A 25122-nucleotide genomic window follows, 5' to 3' on the forward strand; every position below is an offset into this window, starting at 1 on the left:
AACAGCCCTAAGGCCTTCGGTGGGCCAAAAAATCACGAAAAATCGAAACTTACCGGCGGCGGTGATCTCAGGTGCGGCGGCTCCTCCGGCGTAAGTCGCATTTTGATGTTTGGCTCCGATCAACCTGTAGAGAAAAGAACGGTGATCACAGAGGGGGCGCGGCGGCGCCGCTGGGTTTCGGCTGGATTTTCTGGCCGTTTACCCGGTGGTTTGACTCCGATTTGGCCATAAGCGGACTCAGCATCGAAAAACGAGTCATGGGGAGAAAATTTATCTCGATCGGCGGTCGAAAACTTTCCCGGTGCGGCGGCGGGTGGCGGCGGTCGACTCCTCCGGCGTCTGGTTCTTCTTCTCCGGCGAGGCGCTGGCGGCTAGGGTTTTGTGGTCAGATGTGGGTGGGGTTATTTATACCATTTGCCTTTTGATCTCAACCGTCCATCAAGATTAGATTTGTACCGTTCGTTCGCGATTTAATTGGGATTAAATCTGGACCGTCCATCGCGATGCAATCTGGGCCGTCCGTGCCTGATTGAATCTAAGTCGTCCGTATGCGTGAATCTGAGCCGTCCATGCGCACGTTTGATCTAGGTCGTCCGTGCGCGCGGGAACAGATCTGGGTCGTCCGATCGCGCGCACACGGATCGCCCACGTGGCCTGTCCCCTGGTCAGCATTTCCTTGCCACGTGGCGTGTCCTGGTTGGCCGGGGCTGCTGACCGGGCCGCTGACGTGGCTGCTGACTTGGGCGCTAACGTGGCACAACTTTTCTAAATTGTGTTTTGACCCCCGATTTCCTATTTTCTTTTTAAAAACACCCTCATAATCTAAATTTTCACCTTTTTTTCCCAAAATCAATTTCAATTAAATCCAAATAATATTTTTACCCAATTTTATCATTATTATTATTATTATTTTCATTAAATTAAATTAAATAAAAATTTAAAAAAATTCAAATAATTAAAAAATAAAAATAATAACACTTGGGTGTTACAGCTATGTTAGTGTGTCCCTTAAGCAACTACATGCTCTAGCAGTTACTTCCATTCTCATGGACTTGGGCATAGATTAAACCATCATCTCACTCCCCCAAAATCTGGTGCAGTCCACATACTATAAATATTTTGGTACTTTACAAAGAAAGGAAGCTTAAGTATAATAAAAATTGAGGTTGGCCAGCGAATTCTCTATTACTCTAGTTTGTTTTATTACTAAATCTAATACCCATTTCTATGGTAATATAATTAACCACAAATTTCTGTTTTTTATTTCTTATTACTTGCTCTTTTGTTTTATTTGCCAAAAAATTCCACATGTTTGTGTATCCAAACAATTCCACATGTTTGTGTATCCAAACAATTCCACATGTTTGTGTATCTGTATATATATATCTACACAAACACACATACAAATCTCTCATTAATTAGAAAATTAAAAAGGCCATACTTATTAGAATTTGAACATTAAGTCTCCTTTTATTAACCACACAAGTAATGTCTGTATGGGCAATATACCAAAAAAATTTAAAAAGAGAACTAGTTTATATGATTAGATGAAGCTATAAGAACAAAGGAGATTGGGAATATGCATGATCATGTATGTTTGTGTATATATCTGAACACATGATACTAAGGGGGGAGGGGGGTGAACCCCCTATTTCCCCTTGTCTCCGCCAATATCTATATCAAGGCCAATGCTCGTGGAACTCTGTCGACTACCAACTTTTGGCAGAAATGCTCCATTTTGGGTAGTTGCATGATCATAAAATCTCGTATTGGCTCAAATACTTTCAGGTACATTGTTTCCAAGTACCACCCGTTCTAGAATTTTGAACCCAAACATTTCTGGAAGGACTAACCACTGGACTAAACTGCAGGAGTTCAAGCATATTGTTCCTTAATTGGCATAAAATTTTACCAACCTAATATAGTGTCAGAAGTCCGTGGTTAGAGCGATCTAGTACTTCCAAATGGGAACACCTTTTTTTTTGTGGTTCAAGATGGCATTTCTTGTTTCTCTCAATCTGGGAGTGATGTCCTATAAGCTCTAAAATTTTAGCGGGGTGTTTGATATTTCATAAAATGCTACCATTTTTATTTTGAAGAGCAGATAAACTCTCTAAAAATAAGCTTGTATTAACCAACTGAAAAGTCCAAAATTTTATTAAAAAAATACAAGACTTTAATGCTAAATTTCGCTAAAGATAAATAAATAAATAAATAATTCTCCTTGGTCAGCATGGAATATGGATTCGGATGCCATGCCAAATTGATAAGGGGAAAAAAAAAAGACAAAAGGGAATGCTATACATACGAGTCCAGCAGGGGTCAGTCATCCATAGAGGAGTTGCCGTCTCCTTGATCACCATCAATATCTTCTTCTTGCTTAAGGTTGCCACAGACGTTGCATTCAAGGAAACTGGAGGGGGTGGCATCAGATGGAGGCAAAGGTGCCAGAGTGCCCCAGCAATTTTCTCGGTTACACATGTATCTCAAGAAAAAATAAGCGTGAGGAAAATCAGAGTCCCCGCCTACGGGTCCATCCTCCGCCGCCATTTGTTGGTCTTCATCCTCATCTTCATCCATCACCTCCTCCGCTATTCCCTCTTGGTCGTCGTTTTCGTCATCTGACCAGTTTGCTTCAACCTTGCAGCGGTCACAGTCACAGGTGAAGCCATAGTCCCCAAGCAACCTCTTCTGTCGGCTAGAATACCCGAGATTAACAGGGAAATAACTCAAACAGATCTCCCTACCTTGAGAAACATCATGGATCATCCTAATGATGATATCAGTATTGTGGTCAGTGGCAGAGTCAACGTAGTCAAATCTACAAGCATTTGGAAGACAATCATGGTTGAAGAAAGAAGCCATCGGGTAAATACCGTAAGCCCGAACAGAGCGCTGCCCTTGACCTTGCTGATCGGGAAAGGAAAAAGGTTCCATCAAGCCGAAAGCATTGAGCTTATCCTTGGCCAGTAGAGCAGCCGTGAGTTCCAGCGAGAAGGAAGGGAATTCTCCTCCTCCTTGCATCTGAGAAATGCAGAGTGAGGAGATGAGTGAATGCAGGAAATGAGCTGTAGCAGCGTCGGAAGGCGAATCCAAGCCATGAAGAGAGAGCAAAATCTGGAAATCAGAAGGAGAGACGAGGGCGAGATTGAAGGCGGCGATCAGGAATCGGGCTTGGATTTGGCGTTCAGGAGGCTGATTGAGAAAAGCGGAGCAGCAGCTTCGTAGACGAGTCATGGAATGGCAAACCCATGGAGAGTGAGAGGAGGCCTGTGCAAGGGTTAGGCAATTAGGACTGCAGAATACATGGTGAGAGCAGCAAGAACACTGTGTCACCGATGATTGTGGTAAGCATAAGAGCTTGAAACAATGGTCGCAGAACAAGGAATTTGGGAAGTGGTCTTGCGGTTGTTTGATAAAGGGAAGAGCTGAGTAGAGGAGAATAGGCGAGTCTCGGAGTACAACTTGACCAGCTCTCAGCAGCTGAGACGCCACCATACCTCTCCCTCTCCCTTCAATCTCCGCCACCTTCACCACCGACGTCCCATCAATCGTCATTGTTTCCGTCTCTGACTCCGATCTCCGAGCGATCTTGTCGCTTCCGCTCTGCACAACCCTTGGGTTTTACTTCATAGCTGCTAGGGTTTTACTCCATTCTTTTTCTCAAGGAATAAATTAGACTGCGTTTGGATATTGAGGCGGGATGGCTTATGTCGCTTTAACTAAAAACAAAAAAAAAAAAAAAAAAAGGGTATTCCTTAAGGACAATTGTTAATTATCAATTGTATTAAATTAGTAACGAAATAATGTGATTTAGTGATTTTCATGAGGTATACTTCGTTTAAGATTTCAAATTTGTTATCTTATAAATATATTATGATATAGTAATAATTAATTTATAATATTTAATTTAATAATATAAAAATTTAACTTATTAATATATTAAATTAGAATAAATAAATTGAATTAAATTAATAATAAAAAATTTGTGTCAAAAAACATTAATAGCGGTTAAATTTTTTTTTATAAAAAACTGATAATTTTTTTATCTTTCAAAAATTATATTAAATTAGTAATAATAATTTAATTAAATCAAATGCTAATTGATATTTTGAATAAGAAAAGAGTTTTAAGTTTAACTTGTATCAAAAGATTTAAGAAATCAACAACGGAGAAGAAAAAAAAAAGAAAAGAGAATAAGATCATATTTTCACTCAGAAAAATTCTTTTAAAGATTATAAATTTTTTATTGAAAATATTAATCTAGCAAATATTAATAATACAAGATGTTAAGATTTAATTAAATTAGTGTACACCAAATTTGGCACAGTTAATAAAATATAAAAACTTTAGATAGTATTCAAAAATTAATAATTAGTAAAAACAATGACGAATAAAAACTAAAAAGATGAGAAGGTAAAAAAAATTTAGAAAGTTTTAAATTTTACTTTCACTAGATAGATTATCACTTATCCATAAAATTATTATATTATTTTTTATAGTTAATGATTTTTTTGATAAAGTTAAAGTAAAATAAATTTTTTTATTCTTCAGTTTTAAATTATCAAAATGGGGGAAAGCATTTTAATATATATATATATATATTTTTTTTTTTCTCTTTTTTGAGTACAGAAGCTAGGCCCCGTGAAGGTTTTTTTTTTTTGGTTTTTCGGTGTAGTAAAGACTGCAAAATAACTCTTGAATCTCTATCATTCTTATTGGAAAGAAAGGATATATCCTTCTCTAAAGCTTCTCTTTTTTATTTAGATTTACTAAGGTTAAACAATAATATTAAATTCCAGGATTATCTAAATGAGAATTAGACATCCTTAATTTCATTTTTTTAGCTTTAATACAATTAATTAAATAGCATCTTTTACTTCAAATTTTATTTAAATTAATCAATTGATGATTAATATATAATGTTTCCTAAAACTTAATTTATTACTATATTTGTAGAATTACGATAATTAAATTAAATTAAATTTTAGTAAAATTAATATTTTTTATTTTAAAAAAAAATTATATTTTTTTAAAAAAAATAAAAATGATACTGTATCATTAAATATAAGCATCAAAGTAACTGCAACCCGTACACACAAGTACTTCATTTCAATTATGATATCCATCAAATCCTTAAAATTCTTCTTGGAGCACAAAGATTGCCCTTTACACAAAAACCTAAAAAAATGTCCCAAATATTTTCTCCTCCCAGTTATACCCATAAGAAAAGAACAATGTCCACTTTATCACCGCCTCTATTTAATCCTTCTAGTCTCATTTTTCTTGAAAACTTTCTTTCTTTGAGATTTTTAATTAAAAGAGGACTTCATTATCTGATTTAATCAATTTTATCTTATATATACATATTAATATACACACAAAAGATAATAATATGCCTATATGACGTCTTTGACATGATATTTTAGCTGTTGTGGCATTTTAACTGCTGTAGAATATACATGACAGTTACTTGAATAAATTTATTAAAAAAAAAAAAAAAAACAACTGTCTTCTATACAATCCATCAGTCAATTAACATTATTATGAAACACACGGTGAGGGTAATTTGATTTGTTCATTGTTGAAATGTAGGTCACCCGACGAGAAAATTAACTGCAAAAATACAAGTGCAACACATGTTGAACAAGAAATGATAAAATTACAATAAAAATTTAAATGTTTTAACTAATAAACTTATCATTTAAATATTCAAAGCCAAGGACCTTCCTGCTCTTGCTCTTTCTCCCAAACCGATTCGGACTCTTACTTTAAAGCAAGAGAAGGTGAGAGTTGCAACTAAATTTATAAAATGAATGTGCATTGCAGCAATAAGGTCTTCAACTCATACACAAATCATCTTATAAAAGCCAGTTTAGAAGGATTCCAAAAGGATCATTTTTCCCACCAAGATCAATTTATTCCAATTTTCATATGGTAAATGAAAGCAATGTCAACCTTTAACGGGTGCTCCAGCCTTCACAAGATCTTCAAGTGCCTTTAAAATCTGTCCCTCACTCATACCCTCTAATTGAACACCTTTCTCGACACCCATATCTGTGTTTGAAATTAACCCAAGAAAAACAGACCGTGTGGGTTAGATGACAATATTGCAAACCAGCCAAATGATGATTAGAATTTCTGAAGTATGGATGTCTTGCGGTAATAATTCTCCAGTGTGTATGCAAACCTCACAAGTTAAAATCTTCAAATAGCCATAGAGTGCTTTTAAGCACCAAAGACAAGTGAGGGAGCAAGCACTCATTATGTTATTATGCAACACATTATCAGTAATACCATCAAACATGCAACTAAAATATCTAATGCATCTTTATCCACAGAAACCAGACTTTGCGACGACCAAAAAGTAAAGCAGACCAATTATGTACCAAATGCCAAATGCATAGTATGGAGGCACGTATTTTGAATGAGTGAATGAACAGTTCCTATTCTTACTTTGCAGGGCATTACTAACTAGCTACTCTTTTAAAGAATCAGAGTGTTTTAAGAAGGTTGCTAGGAAAGAAAATTTACAAATGAAAATCTATGTCCATTTTGCCAATATGAAGAGAGAGAGAGAGAGAGAGAGAGAGAGAGATATCCACTGATTGAGATCCTAATGCATATAGATACAGATGGTGCTATGGGAGCAAGAATTTTCAAAGTATTTGGAACATTTTCTTTCTAAGCAGAAAAACCATTTTTAAGTAGTGCTCGATCAGTTATAAATCAATCAATGTTTGATTTATTGGTTTAAGATTGACAAAAAAAATTTATCTAAGTCACTTCATTTCTTTTTGTCCAAGTCACTTCTCTTTTTATCTAACCCACTTCTTTTTTTTTTTTGGAAATAGAAATGTAATGTAGGATATATTATAAACAACAGTAACTAGGGGGTAACAGCCAAACCCACTCCATTTTTACTTTGTGAGTTTTGAAAATATACCCCATACAGTTTTTGCCAAAAAAAAAATGATAGTTGATTTTCCACTAAGCAGCCTCACTAGCCAAAGTAGCAAAACGTCAGACAAACACAGAACTCATAAAAACGAACATTGTGGTTATTCGGATTTGGCCTTCTTTTAAAACATGCTTTAACCGATATTTACTTAATATGAGGGATGTCCAGATTGTGATATGAGATCCGAATACAAAATACAGGGGTAGATGCTCACTTTAGGTTTGAGGAGGGTAGGCTTGGTACATTAATCTGATCTTGAAGTTCCATCACACCACTTATTGGAATGATTATTGGATGCCAAGTAAGAGCTTAGTAATACATTCTGCTTGTCTTTTTTGAAAGAAAAAAGCAAACATAGATTAAAAAACACCAAGGGGGTGCCATCTCTGTACAAAACCAAGGACTAAGTATCAGAAGTTACAATAAAGGTACCAAGCCTCTCTAGAAAGAATAAGGTAACCTCTAAACAAAAAACTTAAACTGGAACTAGTGGTCTCTGATATTAACAAAAGAAGAGACTTCATCATAAAGCATTTTATTGTTTCATTTTCTCTAGGTAATCCACAGAGTTTACAGCACTATGAGTAGGATGAGATGTTTCACATTCTGGTCCGTTTAAATACCCAAACCCAGATTACATCTATAACAAAGCTGTTGATGACACAAGAAATGTTGAGCAAGGACACAAGAAATGTTGAGCAAGGAGTCCCATACTCTTCTTGCATCATGATGCCAAAGAAGAAGATATTGGGGGAGTCATTCCCCCGCAAACAAAGTGGCAATTCTACCACGTCTTCTTAGATCATCCAGGGTAAGAATTTTCCCCATGTTGCTTTCCAAACAAAGAATGACAACCGCGACAACTGCGACAAAAGCTTTCTTCTTCCAAATATGTTTCAAAGGAAATTTAAGGGGTCACAGCCAATAGGGACACAAGATTGAGGTAGTAGGACTTCGCCAAGAAAATACCATTTTAAGAAGTTGCTCATACCAGTTTGTCAAGGATCCTAGACACTACATGAGTACGAGGCAATTGGGACAATAAGGTGGCAAGGTCATCGATCTCCCAATCATTAAGGTCACAGTAAGATAATAGGTCCAAGAGGGAGCAGAAGGGTCATACCCTATCAAGTGATGACTTCCTAAGACCTCGAAACTGGTAAGTTCAAACTGCCTAGGAAACTAAACTTACAAGAGTACATTCCTGACCAACTGTCATGCCAAAACCTAACTTTTTAACCATCACCAACCCGGAATAAAGCCAAATCCGTAAACTGACTCCAAACAATCCTAATCCGCTTTCAGAGACCAATGCAGTTTGCCACCCTCCCTCTTTCACCCATATTTAGCTGTGATGACTTCTTTCACCCATATTTAGCGGCGATGGCTTCTTTCTTCAAGGACATGAATGTTTACAGCCATTTGCCCAAGAGAGATCCATTCATGAGCTTCAAAGACTAAATACCCACCTCACTCCTCTCTTACTATCTTTTAACTGTATCCCAAGCGACGAGATGATATTCCCTATGATTCTCGATATTATTCCAAATAAACCTATATTGAATAGCTTCAAGCCTATTGGTCACCTTAAAAAGGGATGGAAAAACAAAGAAAAATAAATTGGAAATTTTGCCAGTGTCTCTGACCAAGATAAGTATCCTGCATTTGGACAAGGAAGACCTCTTCCAAGCAAAAGGCCCTTTTTCCATTTTCAATATGATAGGATCCCAAACCCTAAGGTCCTTCCGGTCGGCTCCAAAGGGAATTCAAAGATACTTTGTAGGAAGGACAGACAATTTAGACCTTAAAAGGCCATCCAAATCATGAACAGGAACATCTTCCTGAAGAGAAACCATTTTAGTCACGTCGAAGTTGACTGTAAGGCTGGAAACAACCTCAAAATATATGAGAATACATCTTATGTTTACCTTCTCTCGAAGATTTGTAAAAAAAGAGGGGTATCATCTGCAAACAAGAGACGTCTGATCTCTTTTCTCAAGTCGACGTTGCCCACCTCCAACCCTTGAGTAGATTATCAAGCATAGCAATATTAGGAACACTCAATTTAAGGCCTCCATAATCATGATGAAAAAGAATGAAGAAATAGCAAAAAAAAAAAAAAAGCTGTAGAATACATCTCTTAATCAACCTGCACCATCTCTCAATAAAACCCATCCTTTTGAGTAAGTAGAGCTGAAAGACCAAAGTCACATGCTCATAAGCCTTTTCAATATCAAGCTTGCATAAGATCAGCCTCAATTTGAACTTAAGGATTGAGTCAATAACTTCATAAGAAATTTATGCAGCCTTCATGACCTATTATCCTTCTACATAAGCACGTTGGTTCTCTCCCAACACCAGAGCAATGAACTTGCTTAGTCTGATTGCAATGACCTTAGAAATAAGCTTTTAGATACAACCTACAAGACTAATAGGGTGAAGTCTTCAATATCAGTTGCATCTTTGACTGCAGGGATAAGGACCACAAAGGTTCAGTTCAGCAAAACCACAATGTTACCTGTATCATGAAAAAATGCAAAAAATAATAAAATATCATCCCTGATAACCTCCCAACTATGTTGCAAGAAACTCGTGGGCAAACCATCTAGTCCAAGAACTTTGTCACCATTACAGCCCATAAGAGCTTTCATAATAATCCCGAGAGTGAAAGGCCACTTCGCCTCTCTACCTAAGAGCTTGTCAAAATCCACACCATTAAGATTGACCCTCTAATGTTTGATCCGTGAAGTACGACGGATAATAGTATCCATAACTACTCTCTTCAAATTGTCCTCCGCATCATGCTCCACCTTGTCAACCACCAACTTATAGATAAACTTGTTTCGATGATAGGAATTAGTCACTGATGCGAAACCCCAAGACCCTTACTTGAACCTTAAAACTCTTTAATCGTTTTAGAACGGAATTTAGATCACAAGTAAAAAAGGAATCAAATTTGTTCAATCACCCAAATAATAGAAGTTAAAGAGAACCCAAGAAAAATAAATGATATCTTTTGAACCCAATCCAAACAAGCACCAAAAACAATTGAAATAGAAAATCAAAATTGAAATACAAGTGATAACAATTGTATTCCAAATCACTTAAATCCAATTAAAGTTACGAATTTGGGCTATTCAAAAAGCTCATATTTGAATTTTCCACAATTGGTCAGCCCATCATCCACATGTTTTTGAGTAAAAACTTGGAGCAACTCTTTAAGCTTCTTTGCCTTTGATCTTATTACTGGTCCGCTGAAACTTTCCAGGTTTGAAACTGTATTTGTGTTTACATTATTTGAAATTTGCTCCAAGTCACCTTCTGATGCTCTTTGAGCATCTTGAGTGTTTTTAGCCTTGTTTGCATCATTCCCCCTCCCCTCAAAAGAATTCGTCCTCGAATCAATTCCTTCTTGAAAGTGCATCAGCTACCACATTTTCGTTTCCTTGCTTATATTAGATCACATATGGGAATGACTCTATGAATTCTAATCCATTTTGCAGGTCATTTATTAAGCTTACCTTGCCTTTTCAAATGCCTCAAAGATTCATGATCGGTGTGAATCACAAATTCTTTTGGTAACAAATAATATTGTCATGTCTCTAATGCTCTTACCAAATCATAAAACTCTTTATCATAGGTAGAATAATTCAATTGTGCACCATTGAGCTTCACACTGAAGTAAGCAATGGGTCTTTTATCTTGCATAAGAACAGCACCTATCCCAAGCCCAAATGCATCACATTCAATTTCAAAAGTTGAATCAAAATTAGACAATCTTAATAAATGCGCATTATATAACTTTTCTTTCAATAAGAAAAACGTATGTTCTTGTTCTTTTCCCCAAACAAACCTCTTTCATGATTTCAGTTAAAGGGGCAGCAACGACACTAAAATCTTTTACAAATCTCCTATATAAATTTATCAAACCATGAAAACTACGCACCTCACTTACACTTTTAGATGTCGGCCAATTCAAATAACAATTAATTATCATTATGTACTCAATTTTCATTAGAGATAACAAAGAATTCCTAAAGAAACAAGATACACAAATTCAACTCTAAAAGCAAACTAGAACGATTTAAACAATGAATAGCACGCACTTAATATAGAAATAAGTGTATGATGATTTTTATGTTAATTAGGCAACAACGAATCAATATTATTACCTCAAAATGTAATAAGAAGCAAATGGGCAGAAATATTAAATGAAAACTAAAGATGCAAGAAAAAAAAATGGTGAATATGGAATTTAATGCACGAAACTTGTAATTCTCTAATATAACCACAAATTATCACCCAAAATACTCAAATTAAGTGAAACAAACAGTTTTGGATGAAAACAAACTCAATTGAGGTGAGCTGTTTCCAAACAACCCCAAAAATTACACAAACAATCTCAACCAAATAAACAGTTTTGAAACGAGTTTCCCTTTTAAATTTTAAATGTATTTGAATGTTATATGAGATAAATAAAAGGGAAATAACAGCAACTGTGTCAATTACACAAGGTAAAATATGTAGAAATGTGTTTTGCACAATTAAGCAAATTAGGCTAATCTGATTTTTTTTTTTTTTTTTTTGTGCTGAATGCAAATTTGTCTCTTTTTAAAAAAAAAATAATAATGAAAATAAAGACAACAAAATAATGATAGACTAATTTACTTGGTGAACCAATGCTCTAATAACAAATGATGCGGAATCCCAAGACCCTTACTTGAACCTTAAAACTCTTCAATCGGTTTAGAACGGAATTTTTATCGCAAGTAAAAAAGAAATCAAATTTGTTCAATCACTCAAATGGTAGAAGTTAAAGAGAACCCAAGAAAGATAAATGATATCTTTTGAACCCAATCCAAATAAGCACCAAGAACAATTGAAATAGGAAATCAAAATTGAAATACAAGTGATAACAATTGAATACCAAATCACTTAAAATTAAAGTTACGAATTTGAGTTGTTCAAAAAGCTTATATTTGAACTTTCCACAATTGGCCAGCCCATCATCCACATGTTTTTGAGTAAAAACTTGAAATAACTCTTTAATCTTCTTTGCCTTTGATCTTGTTACTGGTCCGCTGAAACTTTCCAGATTTGGAATTGTATTTGTGTTTACATCATTTGAAATTTGCTTCAAGTCACCTTCTGATACTCTTTGAGTATCTTCAGTATTTTTAGCCTTATTTGCATCAATCACCCTTGAAAACACTTGATCTACACAAGCCGCTTTTTTTTTTTTGAAATAATCTACATAAGCCGCTCTTTAAACCAGATGATTCTAGATCTTACCAAAACATCTTCATCTTTGCCATGGCACTCAAAAAGATCCAATTAATAGAACTTCTCTTACATAGAAATTCATAGGAAATTGAGACCACTCCTCTCCCAAACTTAACCAAATAAATTATCCTAGTATTCCACAAAATCAAAATGCCTCTGGAAGCACCCACAACTGGGCATTCAACCCGCCAAAGCTCCTAGCTATAACACATACTTCCACCCAACCATTCTCTAGAACTTCAATCTTTGTTTCTTGGAAGCAAACAAGAATGGCCCTCCATTCTTTGAGGCAATTTCTGGTCACTACTCTTTTTCTCCTATCATCAAGACTCCTTACATTCCATGAGATAACTTTATCATTTAGCCCCATAAGAAAAGTGCCTTATCATCCCCTTTTCTGATCGAAGAATCTCCTCTCTCTTTCCTGTCATAGTTAACCAAAAACTCCAGCCTCTTCAGCTCCTTGTCTCTACCAGTTCTCTTTAAGCTGAATCTAAGCCCCTTTTGTAACTCGAGGAACCCTCACTTGAGAAGAATTAATCTACAAGCACGTACTTAAGGGAACATCAAGACTATTTCCCAAAGGCCTCAGAATGCCTACAACCCAATTAATGACATGAGTCTCTTGGAGCAACTCAACATGACTACACCCTTGTACTTGCAAAGCTCATCCATGATTGCCCAATAAAACACATTACACCTTGCACCTGGATCAAGCTAATAGGTATATTTATATATAACCATATATTTGTTTATGAAAAGGAGAGGTAAAAATATCAATTGAGTTCCCCAACAAAAGAAACATTAACAATGACCACCTCTAAGCAATGGCCGCATGCAAAAGTGAAGAAAAAAATTGCCATCAACCATCTTAGGATTGGGAGAACTGAATAAAAATATTTCTTTCTAGGACTTATTGACGACGATTTCATTTAAATGCCTAATTTGCTTGAGAGTAAGATAGTTTTTCTTTAAAAAAACTATTTTCAGGACTTTTCTGCATTAGTAAATGGCATAGAGAAATTCAAAAAAGAGGTGATCTACTTGGTATGAAAAGGATTTTTAAACTTTAGCAAATGGTGAAGGAGTTGAGAGGAAGTTTGACAGGGAAAGCCTCATAACAGATTAAAATACAGAACAAGGGAGCGCAGAAGCAACCCCTCAACCCAAGTGAAAATGATGCTCCAAGAACACCACCGTCAAAGACCATTCCTAGATGCTTAAACAATTTGCAGAACCCAACGATTTTCTTCAGAATTTGGAACACAAGAGCCAAAGTCCTAATCTAGAACTTAACAAAAATGGTTTCATCAAAATCTAGACATTCAGTAGAAGATGTCGTAGTAAGGCCCAACTCCAATCAAGAATTATGAGCCCTTTTATGGAAAACAAGCATTCTACATTTGATTCAATACTCTAGGGGAAGAAGCAAAAAAGAACAAGAGATAACTATAGAATAGTTATCTTCAAGCTGCATTTCACTTCTCTCTCTCTCTCTCCTAGTTTTTAGTTAGCAACTCTTCACCCAGAAGGTCGTCATGGGATGACGGACCCCTGGCTGACCATGTCAGTGGGCCGATGTAAATTTCTTGTTATTGAACAGAAATCTTTCGACATGGTAGAGGAGGGACGAGGGGTCCGTATTTTCAAAAATGGAAGGGGATACCATAAATCTATTTTCTACCAAATGGAAGACATATCTTGGCTTCTCAAATGTTTCAGGAAGTTCCAATGGGAAAAATCTAAGGGGGTGTGGAGCCAATATCGGAGAAGTAATTGGAGGTCGTTATGGATGGCGTTAAATGGTAATAATCGAAGAAAATTTCTAATTCTATCGGAAGGTAAAGAAGGACCAAATGGGAAAACCAATAGATTGTTTATTCCGGAAGGGGAAAAAGTGGTGGTTTGGTGGCAGTTAATGGAAGCTATTCATGAGGTGGCCGATGTGGAGTTGATTCTACCGAAGTGGTTGAAAGGAAAAAGATGATTGTTGGTGAATGAACAAACTATGGTGCCGATCCTAGTAGCCGGTTCTTCAAATGTCCGGGTTGTTGTGTCAAGTGGGAGCTTCAAAGGGGAATGAAGAGTAAATCTTTTGCGGAAATGGTGAGAATCCCTCAAGCGGTTTCAAGTCGGGTAGGGCAGATGACTCGTTCGGGCCAAAGGAAAATGGGTTGGGGCTTTTTAAATTTCAAAAGCAAGGATAGTACAGGTCACGTGCGAATGGGTGAATGGGAAGGTAAAAATGATGGTGCCCGAGTTGGGCCAGTTAAGGCTTCAAGAAGGAAATTTTCTTGGGCTGAGAAAGGAAAATGGGTTGATATCCCTGGACCTAGCAAGAGGATGGGTAAGAGAGAGTGAAGAAAATCTGGCAGCCCAAGAAATTAAAACCCGGTTCGGCTAAGGGCAAATTGGGCAACAAGGGGGCGGAAACTGAATATCCCTTATGCCCGAAAGATGAGAGTGGGAAGGAAAAGGGGAAGGAGTCCAGCATAACATAAGGGTTGGAGATGGATTGCGATTCGGAAGCGAGGAGAAAGGAAGAGGAAAAGGATGGTATGTGCAAGATTAAGGGATCCATTTTATCTATGGTTTCTCTGGGGAGCGAGGGGGTAGGAGGTGTCGTCGAAGGAGCGGGGGTCGAGGGTTACGCGACATCAACGGGTGCGGAGGATGTGAAAAGCGACCTTGCATTAATGGAGGATGGGTTATTTGCAAAGGATAACGGGGAGGCCTTGGCGGTGACCCCCATTCAGATTGACAACCAAAATGAGGGTTTGTTGGCCATGGGAGATGGAGACTTGGCTTATCACTACTTGGATTGGGTTCAGCGGAATTTTGTCACTGTGAATAAGATGTTTGGGATGGGTTTTGATGGTTTGGAACATAGGGTGTTGGGTTTACTGGCTGAACTTGAAAGCAGATTTGTAGAAGCTGAAAAGGAAAAAAAAAAAAAAAGAAAAGAGTGGCACTAAAAGGGGGAGGGTGGCAGCAAAGAATTGAAGAGGTTAGAATGGTCGTTGAATTATGAAGGGAAAAAAGCAGGAAGAGAGGGAAGGGAAGATTTCTAATGTATTAAATTAATGATTGATAAAACCATTTCTTGGAATGTGAGGGCAATAAATGAGGATAAAAAGAGAGGGGTTATTAAAGGGTACCTGAAGAGGTGGAAACCGGATGTTGTTTGCCTTCAAGAAACTAAAACGGGAGGAGATTAATAAAAAGGTGATTAACTCTTTGTGGAGGGACAAAAATGTAGAGTGGGAGTATGTACCAGCGAGGGGAACGGCTGATGGGATTCTGGTTATGTGGGATAATGGGAAATTTGTGTGCAGGGGAGTGGAGAGAGATAGGGTGTCGCTGTCTTGTATGTTGGAAAACAGAAGAGATGGTGAGTGCTGGGTATTTTCTGGTATTTATTGTAGAGGGAAAAAAGAGGAGAGGGAGTTTCTTTGGGAGGAGCTGCTATGTTGTAAAATGAAGTGGGGGAGATAGATGGGTGATTGGGGGGGACTTTGATATGGTGTTACATGTGAGGTAAAGGTTGGGTATGGGCACAAATTTGGAGGAGATTGAGGAGTTTAGGGAGATGGTGGATAGATTGGAGCTTGTGGATCTTCCACTTGGGGGGTAGGTGGACTTGGTCTAATGGGAGGGAGAATCCATCATGGTCTAGAATTGACCGATTTTAAATTTCTAATAGTTTGTTATTGCAACTTGCAAAATTGAGTCAGAAACTACTTAGTCGGCCAATTTCTGATCACTTCCCGATATGCCTTGTCCCTGATGGCATTATTTGGGGGCCTACTCCATTCAGATTAGATAACAAGCGGTTAAGAGTTGAGAATTTTAGAGGGTTACTGAAAAAATGTTGGCAGGATACAGTGGTGGTGGACACGAGTAGCTTTGTGTTTGCTTCTAAATTGAAGACTCTAAAAAATGAAATTAAGAGATGAGCGAGGATGGAGGAGAGTAGGCTTGAAAAGATCTTGAATGATAATCTTATTGAGTTGGAGAATTGTGACAGGAGAGAGATGGGGGGGTATTTTGGGTGAGAACGGAATGGTGAGAGGGAGCATTTGAGGAAGGAAATTGCTGAGGTTATGCATTTGGAGACGATCTCGTGGAGACAAAAGGCTAGGGAAAAATGGCTTAAAGAAGGGGATAGAAACACTAGGTGCTTTCATTGCATGGCAAATTCTCATAGAAATAATAATTGTGGAAGAATTATGGTATAAAGGAGAGGTGGTTAGTGGAAATGAAAATATGAGAAAGATGGCAAGTCCGTTTTTTCAACAACTATATAAGGAAGAGGAGCAGAGAAGACCCAATCTTGACAATCTGCAATTTAAGATGTTGTGTGATGAAAGTAGGGATGGGTTGGAAGAGTCGTTCGCTGAAGAGGAAATTAAAGGGTGTCTTGATGAGTGTAATGGGGATAAGGCGCCAGGCCCGGATGGTTTCAACATGAAATTCTACCAAGTCTTTTGGAATGTAATAAAGAATGATGTGCTTGCTGTTTTCAATGATTTTCATAGGGTTGGGTCTTTTGCTAACTCTATAAACTCAACCTTCTTGGTTCTAATTCCATACGTGGCCGGTGCGAAAGGTATTAAAGAATTTAGACTAATTAACTAGGTGGAGAGTATCTACAAATTGATTTCAAAAATTCTAGCAAAAAGACTCTCTAAGGTGCTGGGTGAGATTATTGGTGAAAACCAAAACGCATTTGTGGAGGGTAGACAAATCCTTGATGCTGTGATGATTGCTAGTGAATTGGTGAATGAATTGGTTGGGCAGAAAAAAGAGGGATTTTGTGTAAAATTGATATGGAAAATATATATGATCATGTTTGTTGGGATTTTGTGGACTATATACTTAGAAGAATGGGTTTTGGGTGCAAATGGTAGACTTGGGTCATGAAATGTATTTCCGCAACTTCATTTGTAGTCATGGTTAATGGGGGCCCTTCTAAATTCTTTAAAGCTTCTAGAGGTCTTCGTCAAGGGGTTCTGTTGTCGCCATTACTTTTCCTCACTGTTATGGAGGCTTTTAGTAGACTCATGGAGAAGGCGGGGGAGTTAAAGTTATTGAATGGCGTGGCTGTGTGAAGGAGGGTGGAAAGTGTCAAGATATCCCATCTATTTTTTGCGGATGATGCCCTTATTTTTTGTGAACCTTCTATCAACGCTATACTTCACTTGAGATGCATCCTTTTTTGTTTTCAAATGTTGTCCGGTCTCAAAATAAATATGAAAAAAAAGAATTGGTTAGAATCGGTAATAGGAGGATGAGGAGAGTTTGGCGATGGTGTTGGGTTGTAAGACAACGACATTTCCTATTAAATATCTTGGTATTCCTCTTGGGGCAAAATTTAAAGATAGGGGAACTTGGGAGCCTATTTTGGAGTGTTTTGAAAAAAAGTTAGCAGTGTGGAAGAGAAATTTTCTTTCCAAAGGGGGTAGACTTACTTTGATTAAAGTACGTTGGCCAATTTACTGATGTATTACCTCTCCATTTTAACCATTTCGGCTAGCATTGCAAAGAAACTTGAAAACATTCAATGCAGATTTCTTTAGGGTGACGAGGAAGGGAATAGAAAATATCATTTAATTAGGTGGAAGGATGTGAAGAAACCGTTGTGGGAGGGGGGGGGCTTGGTTTAAGGTCCATTAGAGCACTCAATAACGCTCTTCACGGAAAATGGTTATGGAGATATCTCATGGAGAAGGGGAGGCTGTGGAGGAGGGTCATGCAAGTGAGGTGGGGGGCCTGGGAGAAGGAGAGGGGTCGGAGGGGTAGATTCAAACCGCATGGGAGGAGTTGTTGGAAGAAAATCAGGGATGACAGCAATGTATTCATAGGCTGTGTGGGGTGGCAGCTTGGAAATGGTGAGGATATTAGTTTTTGGGAGGATGAATGGATGGGAATTTTTAAACTCAAAGACCGTTCTAAAAGAATTTTTGATATTGCTAGCGATAAGGAGGCGAGGGTGAAGGACATGTACGAAAATATGGGTGAAGGGAAGACTTGGAATGTGAAAGTTACAAGGAACCTGCAGGATTGGAAAATTAATGAATATTGCAACTTGCTTTTAGTTTTGGCTAGCATGAAGGTGAAAGAAACAAGGGATAAAAGAGTATGGAAGCCTGATGAGAAAAATGGTTTTTCTGCAAAATCGATGTACAATATTCTTGACACAAATGATGGAAATATTATCATTTCAGCTCCCTTTAAACAGATCTGGAAAAGTGGGGCTCCTCCTAGGATGGCTTTTTTTACGTGAGAAGCTGCTAACGACTGCATTTTGACCATTGATATGCTGAAAAGAAGAGGTAATACCATGTTTAATAGATGCTATATGTGCAAATTGTATGAAGAGACCTGCAACCATCTACTTCTGTGGTGACCGACGACCTATAGCATCTGGAATACTGTTTTAGGTCTGCTGGGATTAAGTTGGGTTATGGTTGAAAATGTGAGTAAACAGTTGTGGGCGTGGACAGGGCATTGTAAGAATAAAAAAATTTATTCCTTATTCCACTAACTATTTTTTGGTTTGTGAGAAAAGGAAAGAAATATAAGAGTTTTTGAGAGCATAGAGACTAATATTACAAAAATTAAAAATAGATGGATCTATACTTTTGATTTTATTTTATTAGGTCGTGACATCAAAGATTTGGATGATTTTGGTTGGATCATGGACCATTTAATAGACTTGTAATATATACTTTGTGCATGGGCAGTACTCCCTTAGTACCTTTGTGAATAATATTTCTTATCTTATATTTCCAAAAAAAAAAAAATAGAGGAAAATATGTATGAAGAAGAAGACATACACCCAAGAAGCGCTAAAGGTATGACAATACATACAAAGTGGCCACTTGTTAGAAGGTCAAAAGGCACCTCCATAACTTAGCAGAGCATCAAAGCAACCACTCCGAAATTCAAAACTGTTATTCCTCACAAGCGAGGAAGCTATGAATCGCACAATTAAAAATCCCTCTGTATCCAAAGCCAAGAAGATGAACAAATGGTTAGATCCCTCAAGAAACCAGGACCACCCCATACTATCTCCTGTCCTGTGATCAGGATACAGTGTTTGACATGAGCGGCTTACTACCTCAATAGACCCCAAAATGAGCCAATGAAATTCTATAAGGACTTTAAAACAACGAAATTATGAAAATACAATCCCCTTCTTTACACCTATAATTCAGCGAATTTTAGGCACTGGAAACACTGCAACAGGAGGCATCCTGGCCAGTGCTTCTAGGTTCTAACGGCCCCTTATTTTGCAGATTTTTCCACAGCTTCAAAAAGTAACCTCATACAGCCTTGTCAATGATAGAACATACGCTAAGCAAACATAATAAAGCAATGCGTATGTACTAAATTATTTAATACAGTGCAGATATTGAGAAGAAAAAAAAAGTCAGAATACTGAAGAACAAAGAAGAAGAAGCATAGAAAACGAGAAGATACCATATCTAGCCCATAGCTGTGGCTCGATTCCACTGCACTCTCGGACCAAGATTGGAAATTTGGGGTTTAGCGTCTTGAGATCCTTGAAATTATTTTCCACGAAAGCTCTGTACAAAAATTTTAACAACAACGACACTAAATACTAATCGATTGATGCTAGGAGGAAAAAAAATAATCCACGAATTAAAAATAATAATAAGAATAAGAAACAAAACCTGGTGGAGGAGCTAGCAGGCGAAGTTTGGCAAAACAGGATCCTGAGTTCCTTCAGATTCCGCGATAGGTGTCCTCTCCAAGCCATATTCTTCTTCCTTCCTGTCTCACCTGTGATAATTGGGAGCTTTGAAGAGATTTCCTGTGAAGTTTAACCCTTTTGCTTTTGCTTTCTGGCGAAAGAAGTCTAGTTGGGTTTAGGCCCAAATGCTCCTTGAGGGCCACTTGCAGACCCAACGCAATGAAAGAACAAAAATTCAATACAGTAGAACATCTTTTATTTTTGATTCTTAGTACTTCAAAACATTAATATATAACTTGATTTTTACAAAATTTTTATTTTTTAGTAAAATAAAGGTAAATGTATTGCTTAGTTATTATAAATTGGTCTCTTAAATAAAATAGGACATCTATTTTGTTAGAGTGCGGTTGTTGTATTAAAATGTCTAGAGAAATTAATATATATCAATGGGAGAAAACACAGTTTCTCTTGCAAGATAAATTTTGGAAATTAATTTGATTGAAAAAGAGGAAATAAGATCGAAGTTGTTCGGTTGAACACCATTGGAATAGACTAAGCATTTTTACCTCCTCTTTCTAGTATCATGATTGAGGAGGAATCTTTTGTTATTTTGCAATTTTGGTTTTATATAAAAAAAATATTTAATTTTAAAATTTTTTGGTTATAATTTATTGATGAGACTTGATAATTATAAAGTAAATGTACAAATTAACAAGAACTTTTAAAAACAATATAAATACAAATAAAATTACTATAAAGTTATAATTTTAACAATCATATAGCTTATTAAGTCAAGTTTATACGGCTAAATGGAAGGCAGTTATAGCAATTTAAAATAGTGTATCTAATACAAAATTATGTTCAACCCATGACTATCTTTTGTTTGGAGCTAGTATTAACACTTTCAAATACCGAGAAAAATTTCAAATTTTGCTTTGTAAAGAAGTTTAGTTGTCAAGTATAAGAAACACTCCTTAACATGATGATCTCTTAAACATTTCTTTATTTTTTGTCATTAAAGCTAATATTTCTTACAACAACTAATTACTTTTATATTTCTTATATTAGAGAAGTAAAACCACGGTAAGATAAGTGTCTCCTAAACCATATTGAGGTAAGAAATTAATGTTTATTGCTCTTAAACATAATAATGAAGCTTGGAGGAAGATGTACCAATTGATCTATTTCCCCATTAAGAAATAGATTATCTTCATCTCAACCTATATTGGATGGAACTTAGGGGTTGATAAGGTATGTGATGCCAATTTGAGTAATTTTAATGCTCATCATTCTCATTTATTATATTTAGAACTATTAGTGATTTATTTATTTTTTTTGTTGGCAATATGGGTATTTTAATAGTATTCCATATACACATATTATTTTATTTATTTGAATGACATGTTAATATTTTGTTATGTTATTTTATCATCGTTGTATTAATGTATATTAATTAGTTTATGTACATTAGTTTATTATGCAACTTTTGTTAAGTAGAGGTAATAACATATATCTATATGATATTTGTTTTTTCATGCTCATTAGTTTGGCAAAATTAAAGGGTTACATAGATATGTTCCATTTAATTTTTAGTTATGATAATTAAATTATAATATTTATAATTTATGTCATATGTGATGATTATAAGCTTAGCGAAATTTTTGAGCATGTGATATAAATAATAAAATTTTGATAATTTAATTATGAAAATTCATGTCTAATATCTATTTTTTTTATATACTTGTAAAAATGGCAATCAAGAACATGATTGTTGATCTGTCCATCAACAAGAAGTTGGATAAGACAAATTATGATATATGGTATAGTAAGATTCAGTAGCTTCTTAATGAGAGCGAGGTTTTAGAAATTTTGACTACCACTGTACCTGAGTTGAAAGATACCGGTAATGACCGATACAAAGAGCATCTGGCTACATGCCATGAATGGTCCAAAACGTTTTGCGTGTTATACTATGTTGTATTACATGCACAACGATCTCATTAGAGAGTTCGAGAATTGTTCCACTGCTAAGTATATGTGGGATAAACTTAAAGTCACTTATGACCAAATATTTGCTACAAGGCTCCCTGTTTTGGATGTAAAGTGGATAAAGCATGAAATAGATCCAAAGTACAGGATAGTTGAACACTTACGTGTCATGAGTGTTATGGTCTGTGACCTTATAGTTGGAGGGCATGACATAAGAGATCAGGAACAGGTTCTGAATGTGATTTGTTCACTTCTAGATGAACCTGAATATTGAAAAAATTTTAAGCTCTTGATAATTCGTAGTGAACACATCAATACTTTCTCCAAAATTGTTAGACATATTAAGATAGAGGTTGAGCGTCAAAAGGTGTTTAATCCTTCTAATGTGGCATTTGTTGCACATGAGGCCAAACCTAAGGGAAATAAGCATAATCGTGCCAAACAATTTAAGAAAGGTTGGCACCTCTATCAAGCCAATGGACCTAAAGATAGTGTGGCTAAACAACGTAAGGCTAAGGGCTATATAGAGAAAAATATAACGTCTATAAAGTGCTACAATTACGCTAACAATGGTCACTTCGCTCGTGATTGTTCTAAGCTGAAGAAGGTATATTTCTCTATTTTGTCTCTTGATTTATTTGTTTGTTCTCATTCATTAGTTGCTATTTCTTTTCCTAATTAGATTGTAGACATGGGAGCAAGCAAACATGTAGATTCAAGATCGAGCTGGATTCATAGACTACCATCATGTTTCAGTGGGTTCGTAAACTGTTGTATTGGGCAACGACAGTAAAAAAACGTTCTTGGAATTGGAACATACCAGCTTAAGCTACGTGGAGGAAATATTTACTCCTTCATGATACTCTCTATGCACTCGGGGTGCGATGTTATTTACTTTTAGTTGTTTTCTTGTTAAGATTGAGATTTTCTTTTAACTTTAAGTCTAGTACTTTAGACATTTTATATCATGGCGATGTATTTGGCTATGAGTCTTTAAGAAATAATTTTTTTGTTCTTGACTTGGATGATAATATGTATAATAATTTTATGTTTGCTTATGTTTTTCACTTTCATTGTGATTCTGAATCTATTAACTAGTATGCGAGACTTGGTCGTATTGGCCAAGGCTGAATGAATAAAGTGGTTAAGTTGCTTAAATATGAGTCATGTTTAGCTAGTAAAGTGATTAAGGAGCCTTTTAGTAAGATTTCAAGGGCGTCAAGTCTCTTAAAATAATCTATTCTAATATTTATAGGCCTTTAAATATCAAAACATGTCATGGTATCGTATACTTTCTTACTTTGTAAATGACTATTCACGATATAGGTATGTGTATCTAATATCTCACCATTATGAAGCACTAGATATGTTCAAACATTTTGTAACGAAAGTGAAAAATTAAATGGATCAAAGAGTAAAGACTCTTCGAACCGATTGTTGTGGTGAATATCTTTCTAATATGTTTAAAAAATATTGTGAGAAAAAATATATACGTAGACAACTTACAATTTCTCATACTCTACAACAAAATGGTGTTGTAGAGTAAAAGAATCGTACATTAATAGACATGATTAGATCGATGATGACACATACCAACCTCGCTAATAATTTACGGTAACCTATATCCTCAACCGTATACCAAATAAATGTGCACCTGTCACTCCATATAAGTTATGAAATGGTAAGAAACCCAGTTTGGATCATTTGCGTCCTTGGGGGCTGGCAAGCTATGTGCATAACCCAACCCAATAGCATAGAAAACTAGGTCCAATAACAACTAAGATGGTCTTCATCAGGTATCTCGAACATTCAAAAGGATATGTAACATTTGGAGAACACCCGAATGGTGGCATGACCGAAATTAACTCCTACAATGTTGATATTCTTGAGGATGAGTTCCTAAAAATTGGTTATGTAGTACTCGGGTCCAGAATTTGGCCCGGGATTAATTTTAAAATTTTTTTAAAATATAAAAATATAATTTTAAAATTCATAATTTTTATTTAATGTAAAAATTAGAAAAAAAATAGGTTGAGGATGAAATTAAAAATAATTTTGAAAAAAAGTGGTAAAAATTTGGGTTCGAATGATATTTTTTTAAAAAAATCAGAAAGTGGAGGTCAAAACGCAATTAAAGAAAATTGTACCACGTAGGACTGCCCAGTAAGTAGTCCTGACGAATCGGAGCATGCCGCGTGGTAAGGCACGTTGATTCGATGCCACACAGGAGGCCACGCTGGCAATCCACGTGCCTGTGATCGGACGGGCCGAATGCGTTCCCGTGCACGTGGACAATCCGGATATGTTCCCGCACGCGTGGATGATCCAGATCCGTTCCCTCCTCAGGAACGATATGATGATCGAGATCAAACGCGATAAACTGTTTGGATTTAAGGGAGAGGGGTATAAATATCTCGCATCACACTGACCCAAACCCTAGCTGCCAGCCTCTTGTTGGAGAAGAAGAATTAGTCGCCGGAGAAGGGAGCCGCCCGCCGCCAGCCATCGCGCTGGAGCCACCTCTGACCGCCAAAAAAGGTAAAAATTCTCCTATCTGCTTGGAATTTGATTTCGAACACCCCATGGCCAAACTGGGGCAAAAGAAATAACGGATGAGCCGAAAATCATAGGCAAAGCCGAGTGGCGCCACCGCGGGAAAAATTCGAAACTGCCTCCGATGAACCCCTTCCCGTTTTCATTTCATGCAATTTTTTCACAATTGTGTTCATCGTTCTGTTTTCTACAGGTTGACTGAAAAAAAATGCACAGCCGCAAAGGTAAGCTAGTGGAGCCGCCGCACCGAAAAATTCCACTGCAAGTAGGTTTTTGTTTTTCGACTTTTTTGGGTAAATTGAGGCCCTCTAACGTGTTTTCTCGCAGAGATGAGTATAAAATTGACTAAAACCGGCCAGAACTGGCCAAAAAGGCCAGTCTGAGGCAAACCACTACTGCAGGCAACCGAAATTCTAAAATTGGCCAGAAAAAGTTTTTAACACTGATTTTTGGTTTTTTGTAGTATTTTTAGGTACGTGAAACGTATTTTAATCTCTGCATAAAAATTCAGGAAATCCAGAAACTGCTAGTATTCAGTAGAAATAATGGAACAGATGAAATGTAGAAAGAAATTTTGGGTTTGAACTTAATTTAGTCAAATAAATATTTTTGTATG

The 25122-nt window shown here is 36.5% G+C and overlaps 2 protein-coding genes across 26 annotated transcripts in view; both read right to left on the minus strand.

The window, feature by feature from the left end:
• Window positions 1-3704, minus strand: part of ASHR2 (ASH1-related protein 2) — a 98098-nt gene extending 94394 nt beyond the window's left edge. For all 24 annotated transcript variants that reach the window (XR_015817109.1, XR_015817115.1, XR_015817116.1 and 21 more), the window contains exon 1: window positions 2309-3704. Coding sequence is in view for 7 of the 24 variants with exons in the window: in XM_088213548.1 (XP_088069674.1) it covers window positions 2323-3558 (1236 nt within the window). In the remaining 17 variants the exon portion in view is untranslated. The remainder of the gene's footprint in view (window positions 1-2308) is intronic.
• A 1684-nt stretch (window positions 3705-5388) lies between these two features.
• Window positions 5389-20112, minus strand: LOC110816410 (NADH-ubiquinone oxidoreductase B8 subunit). Of its 2 annotated transcripts, XM_088213550.1 has the most exons (4): window positions 19945-20112; window positions 19730-19836; window positions 5959-6057; window positions 5389-5616 (listed from the first exon to the last, which is right to left on the minus strand). In XM_088213550.1, the coding sequence occupies exons 1-4, from the start codon at window positions 20028-20030 to the stop codon at window positions 5597-5599; spliced, it is 312 nt and encodes a 103-aa protein (XP_088069676.1). In that variant the 5' UTR covers window positions 20031-20112; the 3' UTR covers window positions 5389-5596. The 2 variants fall into 2 exon arrangements, with proteins under 2 accessions (XP_088069676.1, XP_088069677.1); XM_088213551.1 differs by lacking the exon at window positions 5389-5616 and having other exon boundaries at window positions 5643-6057; window positions 19945-20105.
• Between the last annotated feature and the right edge of the window lie 5010 nt (window positions 20113-25122).

The sequence above is a fragment of the Carica papaya genome, chromosome 2 (assembly GCF_054855325.1).
Source record: "Carica papaya isolate Zhongbai chromosome 2, ASM5485532v1, whole genome shotgun sequence".
In the NCBI taxonomy this organism is placed as follows: Eukaryota; Viridiplantae; Streptophyta; class Magnoliopsida; order Brassicales; family Caricaceae; genus Carica; species Carica papaya.

Bases quoted from the DNA above. Each gene is read 5' to 3' on its own strand.
- LOC110816410 (XM_088213550.1), bottom strand. From the start codon at position 20,030: ATGGCTTGGAGAGGACACCTATCGCGGAATCTGAAGGAACTCAGGATC. The intron at 19,837-19,944 runs GTTTTGTTTCTT...ATTTTTGTACAG, and splicing joins CCTGCTAGCTCCTCCACCAG to AGCTTTCGTGGAAAATAATT. The intron at 5,617-5,958 runs GTTGACATTGCT...GTATTTTTGCAG, and splicing joins GGCTGGAGCACCCGTTAAAG to TTAATTTTCTCGTCGGGTGA.